The 12,751-nt window shown below is 46.9% G+C and overlaps 1 protein-coding gene across 1 annotated transcript in view; it reads left to right on the top strand.

Moving 5' to 3' along the window:
• Positions 1–12,751, top strand: part of LOC134943895 (uncharacterized) — a 102,372-nt gene that overhangs the window by 51,345 nt on the left and 38,276 nt on the right. The window contains exon 4 of the mRNA XM_063932465.1: positions 6,987–7,043. Within this exon, the coding sequence (XP_063788535.1) occupies positions 6,987–7,043 (57 nt within the window). The remainder of the gene's footprint in view (positions 1–6,986; positions 7,044–12,751) is intronic.

Here is a 12,751-nt window from a genome sequence, read left to right on the forward strand (position 1 = left end):
GACAAGTGTGTATCTGGCACTGCTGGGGGCATATGTTTATATTGCTTTGAGTGCCAAAAGGTGGTGCTAGACACACCCAGTAGGCGGTGCTAGACACACCTAGTAGGTGGTGCCAAACACACCCCTCCGACGGTGCACCCCCTAATAAAATGTTCTGCGCACGCCTAAGCCCCCAAATTCCTCCTGCCCCTCTGCCTTACACTAATCACTGGGGGGGAATATCTGGCACAGGGGGGGGGGGATATCTGGCACTGGGAGCATATGTGGCACTGTGGGGGAATATCTGGCACTGGGGGCATATATGGCACTGGGGGGAGATATCTGGCACTGGGAGCATATGTGGCACTGTGGGGGAATATCTGGCACTGGGGGCATATGTGGCACTGTGGGGGAATACATGGCACTGGGGGCATATGTGGCACTGGGGGGGAATATCTGGCACTGGGGGGGAATATCTGGCAATGGGGGCATATGTGGCACTGGGGGGGGAAATCTGGCACTGGGAGCATATCTGGCACTGGGGGGGAATATCTGGCACTGGGGGCATATGTGGCACTGGGGGGGAATATCTGGCACTGGGAGCATATGTGGCACTGTGGGGGAATATCTGGCACTGGGGGCGTATGTGGCACTGGGAGGGAATATCTGGCACTGGGGGGGAATATCTGGCACTGGGGGGGGGGGGGAATCTGGCACTGGGAGCATATGTGGCACTGGGGGCATATGTGGCACTGGGGGGGAATATCTGGCACTGGGGGCATATGTGGCACTGGGGGGGAATATCTGGCACTGGGAGCATATGTGGCACTGTGGGGGAATATCTGGCACTGGGGGCATATGTGGCACTGGGGGGGAATATCTGGCACTGGGGGGGGGATATCTAGCACTGGGGGCATATGTGGCACTGGGGGGGGGGATCTGGCACTGGGAGCATATGTGGCACTGTGGGGGAATATCTGGCACTGGGGGCATATGTGGCACTGGGGGGGAATATCTGGCACTGGGAGCATATGTGGCACTGGGGGGGAATATCTGGCACTGTGAGCATATGTGGCACTGTGGGGGAATATCTGGCACTGGGGGCATATGTGGCACTGGGGGGGAATATCTGGCACTGGGGCATATGTGGCACTGGGGGGGGGGGGGAAATCTCACACTGGGAGCATATATGGCACTGTGGGGGAAATCTGGCACTGGGGGCATATGTGGCACTGGGGGGGAATATCTGGCACTGGGAGCATATGTGGCACTGTGGGGGAATATCTGGCACTGGGGGCATATGTGGCACTGGGGGGGAATATCTGGCACTGAGGGGGAATATCTGTCACTGGGGGCATATGTGGCACTGGGGGGGGGAAATCTGGCACTGGGAGCATATGTGGCACTGGGGGGGAATATCTGGCACTGGGGGCATATGTGGCACTGGGGGGGAATATCTGGCACTGGGGGCATATGTGGCACTGGGGGGGAATATCTGGCACTGGGAGCATATGTGGCACTGTGGGGGAATATCTGGCACTGGGGGCATATGTGGCACTGGGGGGGAATATCTGGCACTGGGGGGGAATATCTGGCACAGGGGGCATATGTGGCACTGGGGGGGGAATCTGGCACTGGGAGCATATGTGGCACTGTGGGGGAATATCTGGCACTGGGGGCATATGTGGCACTGGGGGGGAATATCTGGCACTGGGAGCATATGTGGCACTGGGTAGGAATATCTGGCACTGGGAGCATATGTGGCATTGTGGGGGAATATCTGGCACTGGGGGCATATGTGACACTGGGGGCATATGTGGCACTGGGGGGGGGGATCTGGCACTGGGAGCATATGTGGCACTGTGGGGGAAATCTGGCACTGGGGGCATATGTGGCACTGTGGGGGAAATCTGGCACTGGGGGCATATGTGGCACTGGGGGGGAATATCTGGCACTGGAAGCATATGTGGCTCTGTGGGGGAATATCTGGCACTGGGGGCATATGTGGCACTGGGGGGGAATATCTGGCACTGGGGGGAATATCTGGCACTGGGGGCATATGTGGCACTGGGCGGGGGGAAATCTGGCACTGGGAGCATATGTGGCACTGTGGGGGAATATCTGGCACTGGGAGCATATGTGGCACTGTGGGGGAATATCTGGCACTGGGGGCATATGTGGCACTCGGGGGGGAATATCTGGCACTGGGGGCATATGTGGCACTGGGGTGGAATATCTGGCACTGGGGGCATATGTGGCAATGGGGGGAATATCTGGCACTGGGGGCATATGTGGCACTGGGGGGGTATATGTGTACCTGGCACATAGAGGGGGGGCTATATTGTGCACTGGGGTCATGTGAGTACCTGGCACTGTGGGGTAATATCTGGCACTGGGGACATATGTGGCACTGGGAGCACAGCCCTAGCAACAAGCACTACCCCCTAGCAACGAGCATGACACCCAGTGCATGAAACCCCTGGCAACGAGCATGACACCCAGTGCATGAAACACCTGGCAACGAGCATAACACCCAGTGCATGATACCCCTGTCAATGAGCATGACACCCTGAGCATGAAAACCCCGGGCACCGTGCATGGAAACAAGAGCATGAAACCCCTGGCAACGAGCATGACACCCAGTGCATGAAACCCCTGGCAACGAGCATGACACCCAGTGCATGAAACCCCTGGCAACGAGCAGGTAATTTAAAAGTAATTAGAAGCCTTACTGTAGGACTTAATGTGTAATGGGCATTACGGTGTGTGGCATAATGTATCACGGACATTGCGGTGTGTGTCATAATGTGTCACAGGCATTACGGTGTGTGGCATACTATATCACGGGCAATGTGGTATAATGTCTCAGGGTCATTGCAGTGTGGCATAATGTATAACGAGCATTGCGGTGTGGCATAGGGTATAACGGGCATTGCGGTATGTGTCAGGCATTACGGTGTGTTGTATATTATATCACGGGCATTGTGGTATGTGGTATATTGTATCAGGGGCATTGCAGTGTGTAGCATAATGTATAACGGGCATTGTGATTCCTGTCATAATGTGTCGGGGGCATTACGGTGTGTGGCATAATGTGTCGGGGGCATTACGATGTGTGGCATAATGTGTCTGGGGCATTACAGTGTGTGCATATTGTGTCATGTGCATTATTGTGTGTGGAATAATGTCTAAGGGCCATTGCAGTATGTGGAATAATGTATACTGGGCATTACTATAAGGAGGAAAAATGACAAATAATGTAAGGGGCATGAATCAGGATTATTTTTCTTTCCCGTGGTGGCTAACGTCTGGGCGTGCAGGTTGGAAAACTGGGGTATAACGTAGTCTTTTCCTGCAATGCCACGCCCCTTTATGTGAAGCCACGCCCATCCCAACGAAGCCACACACCCTATTTTGCGGCGCGCGCACATTTATCCCTTTAATAGTGCCAATTGTGGGGGATGGGGGGGGGGGGCGCCGAAGAATTTTTTGGCTTGGGGAGAAAAATTTCTAGTTACGCCACTGGGAGATGTCAACATCAAGACGAAGTAGAGATTTCTGATGTCGACTTTCTATCAGTGTCGGCATTGTGCAGGAGCCACATTAATGATGTTGACATTTTAATCAATCAATGATGACCATTGTGGATGCAACCATAACTGTAGACATTCTGGCCGTATACTATTTTACTGATCTGCCGCACTCCCCTACAGGACGCACCGAGTATAAAACACAATCGGGGTGGGTGCGATGCATCAGATGTAAGAGCCCTCCCTCTGTGGGTACTTTTGTTATCAAGACTCCCGAGGCCTCAACTGTCGTTAGGGGTCTATTTACTAAGCCGTGCATGGAGATAAAGTGGACGGAGCTAAAGTACCAGCCAATCCGCTCCTAACTGCCATTCCACAGGGTGGGTTTGAAAAATGACAGTTAGGGGGAGATTCAAATGTTTGAAAAGTCAGTTGGGAGTCTGTTTTTTCCTGACTAATAGACAGACACCCAACCGACTTTTCAAACATTTGAATTCCACCCTTAGGAGCTGATTGGCTGGTACTGTATCTCCATCCAAGGCTTAATAAATAGACCCCTTAGTCACAAACTACTCAGGAAAAGGCCTGCCCCAATACCGGAGGCACTCCCAGTATACAGTATATATGTATTAGGGTCAGTGTAGGCAAGCATCATGTGAAAGTTTTGCAACATCATTTATTTAGTGTATGTAGAAATACTGGCAGAAAAGATTACAAATTATAATACAGTATGTTTAAATTAAAAATAAAATGATTCTAAGTTAGATTATAAGGGGGACTAAGTACTGTTACTTGGCAATGCACGGGGGATGTTAACAAATTCAGCTGACTATTGACTAAACATGACAGGAGCTGATTGGCTGATACTTTATCTCTCTCCAAGGCTCAGCAAATAGACCCCTGACTCTCTAACATTGGAGATGAATAAGGTGAACATTAATGGAGCAAGTGTTGAAGAGAAGATGCTGCTATTTGATTACATCTCCTGTTGACCTATGAGAGGAGGCATCGAGTCTTAGGGGGAGATGTATCAAAACTTGGGCAGAGAAAAGGTAGAGAGAGATAAAGTACCAGTTACTCAGCTCCTAACTGCCATTATTAGTGTTTGAAAAATGACAATTTCCAATAGTTGAAAGCGCTGTCCAATATGAAAGAGTATTTTATTAAAACATTAAGATCATCAAAATCACATAAATTTCACATTTAATATCAATTCCTACAAATCTCTATATAAGAGTATATACACAATAATGAAGCGCTGTCCAAATCAATGTATATTTAAAACATATAACATTTATTTAACCAATACATGACAAACATATATCACACGGCCGGTGTTTTCCTAATCTCACTTAGAACATATATAATATATAATATAATATAGCCACTCCGGGGTTAATAAGCTTAGTGCACTAGATGTTAGTAGTCATTAATCATGCCATAATGGAAGACTTGAAATCATCAGAAAAAGTTCAAAGCATGAAAACTCATTCAGCTGATGGAGGTTAATAAAGTTCAAAGCACTGAACTTATTAGTATAAAGCGTATTAGTGCAGGAATCCCTTTGCTCCAATATATCCACTGCAACAGCTTTTAGTAAAATAGCTATATACTTAACAGTCCAGCGTGGCCACGCTTATTAAGCAGCAACTCTGCGTGTCTTCAGACCTGGATGGTGATTAACCGGGGTGACGTCTCACTCCTTAGACTCCTAGCCGGTCCTCACGCTTGTGGTGCTGTTTAGAAACGGCAATTGATCCCAGCCGAGGATAGCACTCCTCTAACGCGTTTCCCCGCCTGTGTGCGACTCGGCGGCTTCCTCAGAGAGAATGAATTGCCGTTTATACTAATAAGTTCCGTGCTTTGAACTTTATTAACCTCCATCAGCTGAATGAGTTTTCATGCTTTGAACTTTTTCTGATGATTTCAAGTCTTCCATTATGGCATGATTAATGACTACTAACATCTAGTGCACTTAATAAGCTTATTAACCCCGGAGTGGCTATATTATATTATATATTATATATGTTCTAAGTGAGATTAGGAAAACACCGGCCGTGTGATATATGTTTGTCATGTATTGGTTAAATAAATGTTATATGTTTTAAATATACATTGATTTGGACAGCGCTTCATTATTGTGTATATATTTTTTGGAACTTTTAGTGAGGTTGGCAGTGACCTCTTGGTGAAGCAGCAACCTAAATCAGTGACTTTTAACATCATAGTAATTATTGTCAGCGCCCAGATATTTGTTGTACTATGTCTCTATATAAGAGATCTATCTATGGCAAGTGGACATCAAAGTATTTCCAAAACTAAATCTGTTTTGGTGATGCCTAGTTGTAACACAGCTGTGCGCAGTGGATACAATTTCAATCATTACTTCTGATGAAACAGCCGTTGACATTAGGCTGAGAAACGCGTCAAGAGAGACCCCTGCTTTTGTGGACACTAGTATTTGGAGGCGGCATACAAGTCCCATAGCGCCGGCAAAGTAATCTGTGTGATCCTGTGGGACGGAGACAAAGTGCCTCATGTTTAAGTTGCCGATTGCAGCTAAAACAGCTATTGCTACTTGTGTGATACTGACACCGGGAGGGGGCTGTAAGATCTCCAACGCCAGTGAGATAGCTGTGTGCTGTACGGGACGGAGACAAACGCCTGGCAGGAGGCGCTGCCGCTGACTTAGAAAGTGCCTTATTAATACTATTGTGGAGGAATATATATTTTATTATTGATACAATTGTTACATTTGGAATAGAGTGTGTCTATCTGATTTAAATTGTATCCACTGTGCACAGCTGTGATTTTGATGATCTTAATGTTTTAATAAAATACTCTTTACTATTGGGCAGCGCTTTCAACTATTGTTTATTGTCCTACTAAATTATATTGGGACTCAACACCCCAATTATTTGAAGGCAGCAGTCCATATTTTGGAGTGGTGAAATATTGGTAATGTTTTTTGGGAGATAAATAACTGACACACATATTTTAGCTTAGCGCTTTCTTATATTTGAGTTTGTCTGTTTGAGAAATGACAGGAGCTAATTGTTTGGTACTTCATCTCTCGCCACTTCCTCTTTCTCCCAGCATTGATACATCTATCTCTTAAAGAGAGATGTACTAAAGCCTTGGAGAGAGATAAAGTGAGGGAAGTTACCCAAAGCAAACCATCCGCTTCTGTCATTTATCTAGAACAATTTATGAACTGACAGATGCTGATTGGGTGCTTTGTCCAACGTCTTCTCTTTATTTTTCTCCAAGGCTTGATAGAGATCCCCCTCTAATGAGGAGAATATTGATTAGTACCTCTGCTGCTTAGGAAAGAGATAATTATTACGTGTTATGTTAGTGGGCTGAGGATTATTGTTCTTATATTTATATATATCTCTGAGCCTAGTGTCATACTGTAGTATGTATCTCTGTGGGTATACAGTAATACTCTCTATTTTTATGTTTTATACTTTGTAGATGTAAGATATAGCGATGAAACAGCCTCAGACTATACGGATGAAGGACAAGGCAGAGGTATGATCATCATGGGAAACATCTATTATACAGTAGCTGCTATTTTGGCTTTGTCACAATTAAGAGTAGGTGGAGCCCTGCTGAATATTTTTCTTGTATGAAGATAAATGGGGCGTGATTAGTGCGACACGGGCAGGTTTGCCGCCCTGACACTACAGGAGGAAATGCTACAGGGAGTAGTCTGCCGGTGGTCATACTATTGTAACAGAAAGGAATTCTTACTCTTTCTCTTGATGTAATGTCTGAATCATTCATATATAGCAATATGAACAGAGAAGGAGGGATGAGCAGATAATGGTAAATTGTTAAAACTCGATAAGAGGGAAAGGAGTATATACATATATTGCAGAGTTTTCCACTAGCTGTGGAAATGATAGAACTCTCCAGACAAAAAATGATTAAGTCAAAGTAATATCTTTACTCAAAAAAAGGGGCAAAACAAGTAAAACAGTTCCACATATAATGGTAATCTCTCACCAACGTTTCGGTCCCTTTCAGAACCTTTCTCAAGGTGTCCAACAATCCAGCTGTGTCACAGAGTCAGAAATGTGCAATATACATGAAGTGGAACCGGACAGGGTACCTTCCGGTTCCACTTCATGTATATTGCCCATTTCTGACTCTGTGACACAGCTGGATTGTTGGACACCTTGAGAAAGGTTCTGAAAGGGGACCGAAACGTTGGTGAGAGATTACCATTATATGTGGAACTGCTTTGACTTGTTTTGCCCCTTTTTTTGAGTAAAGATATTACTTTGACTTCATCGTTTTTTTGTCTGGAGAGTTCTATCATTTCCACAGCTAGTGGAAAACTCTGCACTGAACTCTGGGTCCATCCCCTAGTGGGATGGGGCTTTGATTGACACCCCAGCGGCTGTCTTTAGGTTGGGTGAGAGTGTGGGACATTCCTCTTGATATATATATATATATATATATATACAGTATATATATATATATATATATATATCACAGAATTACAGGCGGCACTCACGGACTCACTCAGAATACGACTGGGAACCCCAAGTCTGCTTACAACGTTTCGGCGTTTATTTCCTTCGTCAGGTAACAATACATACAATATACAGAAGCTTATTGTATGTATTGTTACCTGACGAAGGAAATAAATTCCGAAACGTTGTAAGCAGACTTGGGGTTCCCAGTCGTTTTCTGAGTGAGTCCGTGAGTGCCGCCTGTAATTCTGTGATATTCTCCATCAACAAGAGGAGGGCACCCGGCATTGAGCTTTGTTGTTTGATTGGAGTGCCGGATATTGCTTGTTTTATATATATATATATATATATATATATATAACAGAAGGACAGCAGACTATCTTCCTCACCTCCACAAAAAGAACTGCAATCAACATACTGCAGTGAGTCACCTAATCTACTACCACCATCGCCTGCAGCCGGCACAGCCTGGACACCGACCTCCCTGTCTGATTAACTAACAGCCCTACTGCTCTCACACATTGCTTACTGCTCATCAGTTATAATATCTACATTCACTGTGTAACTATCTCAGCCTTCCGTTACTTCCATTATTTCCCAAAAATTCATGTTTGCACTGTCTTTGCTGTTACCACACACCCCTTCTCATTGTCCATTCTATATTACACCCACCCCATTCTATATTATTCCTCTGAACAACACTACTGTACTGGAATTATGGCTCCTCGATCCTGTCCCATACCAATCCTCACTGCTAGCTCACCCCCCAATTTCCATACCGCCCACACGCATTCAGAACCCAGTCAACCTGTTCCCCATCTCCCCTGTCCCCTCCCTTCCTTTCTCCAGTGCACTCTGGAATGCTAGATCAATCTGCAATAAGCTGCCAACTATCCACGACCTCTTCATCTCCCACTCTTTTAACCTTCTCGCCATCACAGAAACCTGGCTCTCCTCTTCTGACACCACCTCCCCTATGGAGGCCTCTCCTTCACCCACTCGGTCAGACCTGAGGACCACCAGAGTGGAGGAGTGGGCATCCTTCTCTCCCCAAACTGCACCTTTCATGTTATAACACCTGAGGCCTACCTCACCTTCTCCACCTTTGAGGTCCACACTATCCGCCTCTTCTACCCCATTCACCTCCCTGTGACAATGATCTACTGCTCCCCTGATCACTGTTCACCTTTCCTTGACAACTTTGCTGCCTGGCTTCCCCACTTTCTCTCCTCCGACCTCCCCTCTATCATCCTCTGTGACTTTAAAATCCCTATTGACATCACCAATGCAGCTTTCACTAATTTTCTTGCCCTTTCCTCCTCCTTCGGACTTTCTCAATGGACCTCCACCCCTACTCACAATCTTGGCCACTCCCTTGACCTTGTCTTCACCCACCGATCTGATATCTCTGATTTCACTAACTCTTCCTTCATTCTCTCTGACCACCATCTGCTTTCTTTCACCCTCTCATCTTCCCCTCTCCTCTGCACACCCAGACCCACCATCACCAGACGCAATCTTGGGCCTCTCGACCCCGCTATCCTGTCCTCTCTCAAGACTTTCCTCTCTCATCTTTCCACCATGACCTGTTCCAACCAGGCAGCCTCCTTCTAAAACTCTTCCCTAACATCTGCTCTCGACTGTGTGGCCCCCCTCTACTCTGTCCCCCTCCGCCGCTCTAAACCCCAACCCTGGCACACCAAAGTAACACGATTCTTACAAAAATGTTCATGCTCTGCTGAACGCTTCTGGAGGAAATCTCACTCTCTGGCGGATTTCCTCCATTTCAAGTTTATTCTCTCCTACAGCTCTGCTCTTTCCCTCGCCAAGCAATCCTTTTTTCAAGTACTCATATCTTCTCAGTCCTCCAGTCCATGCCATCTCTTTGAAACTTTCAACACTTTCCGTCGTCCCCCTTCACCTACCCTCTCATCCTCCCTCACTGCCACTGACTTTGCCTCCTTCTTCATCTCCAAAATTGAGGACATTCAACATGACATCTACCGCCGTCACCCCTCTGCTACCCTCCTGCCACCATCATCCTTCCCCTCCATCTATCCCACCCTGTCCTCCTTCTGTCCCACTACAGATAAGGATATTCACTCCCTTATCTTATCCCCCCTCCCTCAACCTGCCCCCTGGATGCTCTACCCTCCCAGCTTCTCCGCTCCCTCTCCCCAACTGCCTGCTCCCACCTTGCTCACCTCTTCAACCTATCACTATAACCGGAATCTTTCGCTCACCATTTAAACATGCTCTGGTCTCACCTATTCTCAAAAAACCCAACCTTGACCCTTCATCACCCACTAGCTATCACCCCATCTCTCTTCTCCCATTCGCCTCCAAACTACTTGAAGGACTGGTCTACAGCAATCTCACAAGTTACCTCTCTGACAACTCCATCCTTGATCCACTACAATCTGTCTTTTGCCCACTCCACTCCACTGACCTGGACCTCTCTGCTGCATTTAACACTGTGGATCATCATCTCCTCCTCCACACACTCCAAAACATTGGCCCCTCTAGCACTGTCCTTGACTGGTTTACCTCTTACCTCACTAACTGCTCCTTCTCTGTGTCTGCCTCCAGCACCACCTCACACCCTTTCATCCTTCCTGTTGGTGTCCCTCAGGGTTCTTTACTTGGCCCCCTTCTGTTCTCCATGTACACCTCTTCCCTGGGTGCACTCATTAACTCCTTTGGGCTTCAATACCACCTCTATGCTGATGACACACAACTCTACCTCTCCTCTCCTGATCTGTCCCCCTCTGTCATCTCTCAGGTTTCCAGCTGCCTCTCCACCATCTCCTCCTGGATGGCTAAGCATTCTCTGAAGCTCAACATGGACAAAACTGAACTCATTATCTCTCCCCCAGCCAAAGTAACACCCCCTACCAATATCTCTATCACTTTTGACAACACCATCATCTCCCCCATCCCCCAGCTCCACTGCCTGGGCATCACTCTTGACTCCTTCCCCTCCTTTGCACCCCACATCCAAGCTCTGGCACAATCCTGTTTGTTCCAGTTATGCAACATTGCTCGCATCAGGCCATTTCTCTCGCAGAGTGAAACTAAACTTATCATCCACTCACTGGTCATCTCACGACTTGACTACTGCAATGTTCTCCTCACTGGCCTCACTTGCTCCCATCTTGCTCCCCTCCAATCTGTCCTCAACTCCACAGCTAGGCTTATCTTCCTCTCCCGCCACTCCACATCTTCCACTCCCCTTCGATAAAATCTGCACTGGCTCCCATTCCCCAGCAGAATACTCTTCACCCTCACATACAAGGCCATCTCTAATTCCACTGCTCCCTACATCTCCAACCTCCTCTCCCTTCATACTCCCTCGCGCCCCCTACACTCGACCAATGACCGGTGCCTCTCCTCTACCCTGGTCACTTCTTCCCATGCTCAAGTTCAAGATTTTGCCATGCTGCACCCCTTCAGTGGAACACACTCCCCCACTCCATTAGACTCTCGCCAACCTTGCAGATCTTCAAACGGGCACTGAAAACCCACCTATTCATCAAAGCATACCCTTCCGATGCATAACCTAGCCCTGAGGCTACTCCTTCATCCCCCTGCCTCATGCCTTGAACATCTCTGCTTTGCTTACATCCTGCCATCAGGCTACCTCCCACCTGCTTGCACCTCATGTCATCTGTCTGTTACCCCTTCCTACTAGATTGTAAGCTCCTCAGATCAGGGACCTCTTTCCTCTTGTTGTCAAAGCCCTCTACTCGACACATTTCACTCACAGCTCTCTCCTACTCAGCGACCATCTTGACCCGCTTTCTCTCCTGCTGGTAAATACTCATCTCTATCTATGGCCACCAGCTCCTAATAGTATGATGATTACTCCCTCGCTACTTACATCTTAGCTGTATTATGTTTTGAGAATTGTGTTGCTCTTTATTATTTGTACTCTATTTTTGTTATTTTTTACTGTAATGTTAAGATTTGTCTCCCTGTACTGTCCTTTGTACGGAGCTGCAAAACACTTGTGGCGCCCTATAAATAAAATGTAATAATAACTATATATATATATATATATATATATATATATATATATACTGAGCAATGTACCCGGCACTCCACCTTGAAATAAGCTGGTTCTGGTGCCCTCATAAAAGGGATATATACAGGCAAAAGATGCGGCACTCACGAACACTTGATAAGAATCACAGACACCGGCAACGGTAATTTCAACGTTTCAATCCTATAAGGATTTTCGTCAGGAGCAAATACAATACAAAATAGATACAACAAACTCACCTTGTATCCCCACAAACATAAGTGACCCACATGTGGAAAGCTGCACGCTCCGGCGCGGGAGGCCGCCCCACGAGCACTGGCGCAGAGTGGTGACGTCATCGCGCATCAGCGCGACGCACGTCAGTGTTGTCATAGAAACCCGGCCACTGTAAACAAAGCAAGAGAACGTTGTCCCACAATCATGAGACTAAGCACATAATCAATAGAAGGTAAACATATTACCAGAGCAAAATACATCATGAATCAAGCATACCAGTTCTAAACACATAGCAACAAGATAAATTGACATGTCTTACATAATCGCATCGAGTCACAGTATAGCGATGCCACTCAAATGTCACCATGGCAACCTGGCCAAGGGATGGGTAGCAAATATGCCGAATAGAGGCAGCCCCGATATCATGGCGACATGAGTGCCATCGTCATGAACTGGAAAAAACCCCACCAGAGATTTCCATATAGTTGTAAAGATGAATA

This window comes from Pseudophryne corroboree, chromosome 7 (assembly GCF_028390025.1).
Source record: "Pseudophryne corroboree isolate aPseCor3 chromosome 7, aPseCor3.hap2, whole genome shotgun sequence".
Lineage (NCBI taxonomy): Eukaryota > Metazoa > Chordata > Amphibia > Anura > Myobatrachidae > Pseudophryne > Pseudophryne corroboree.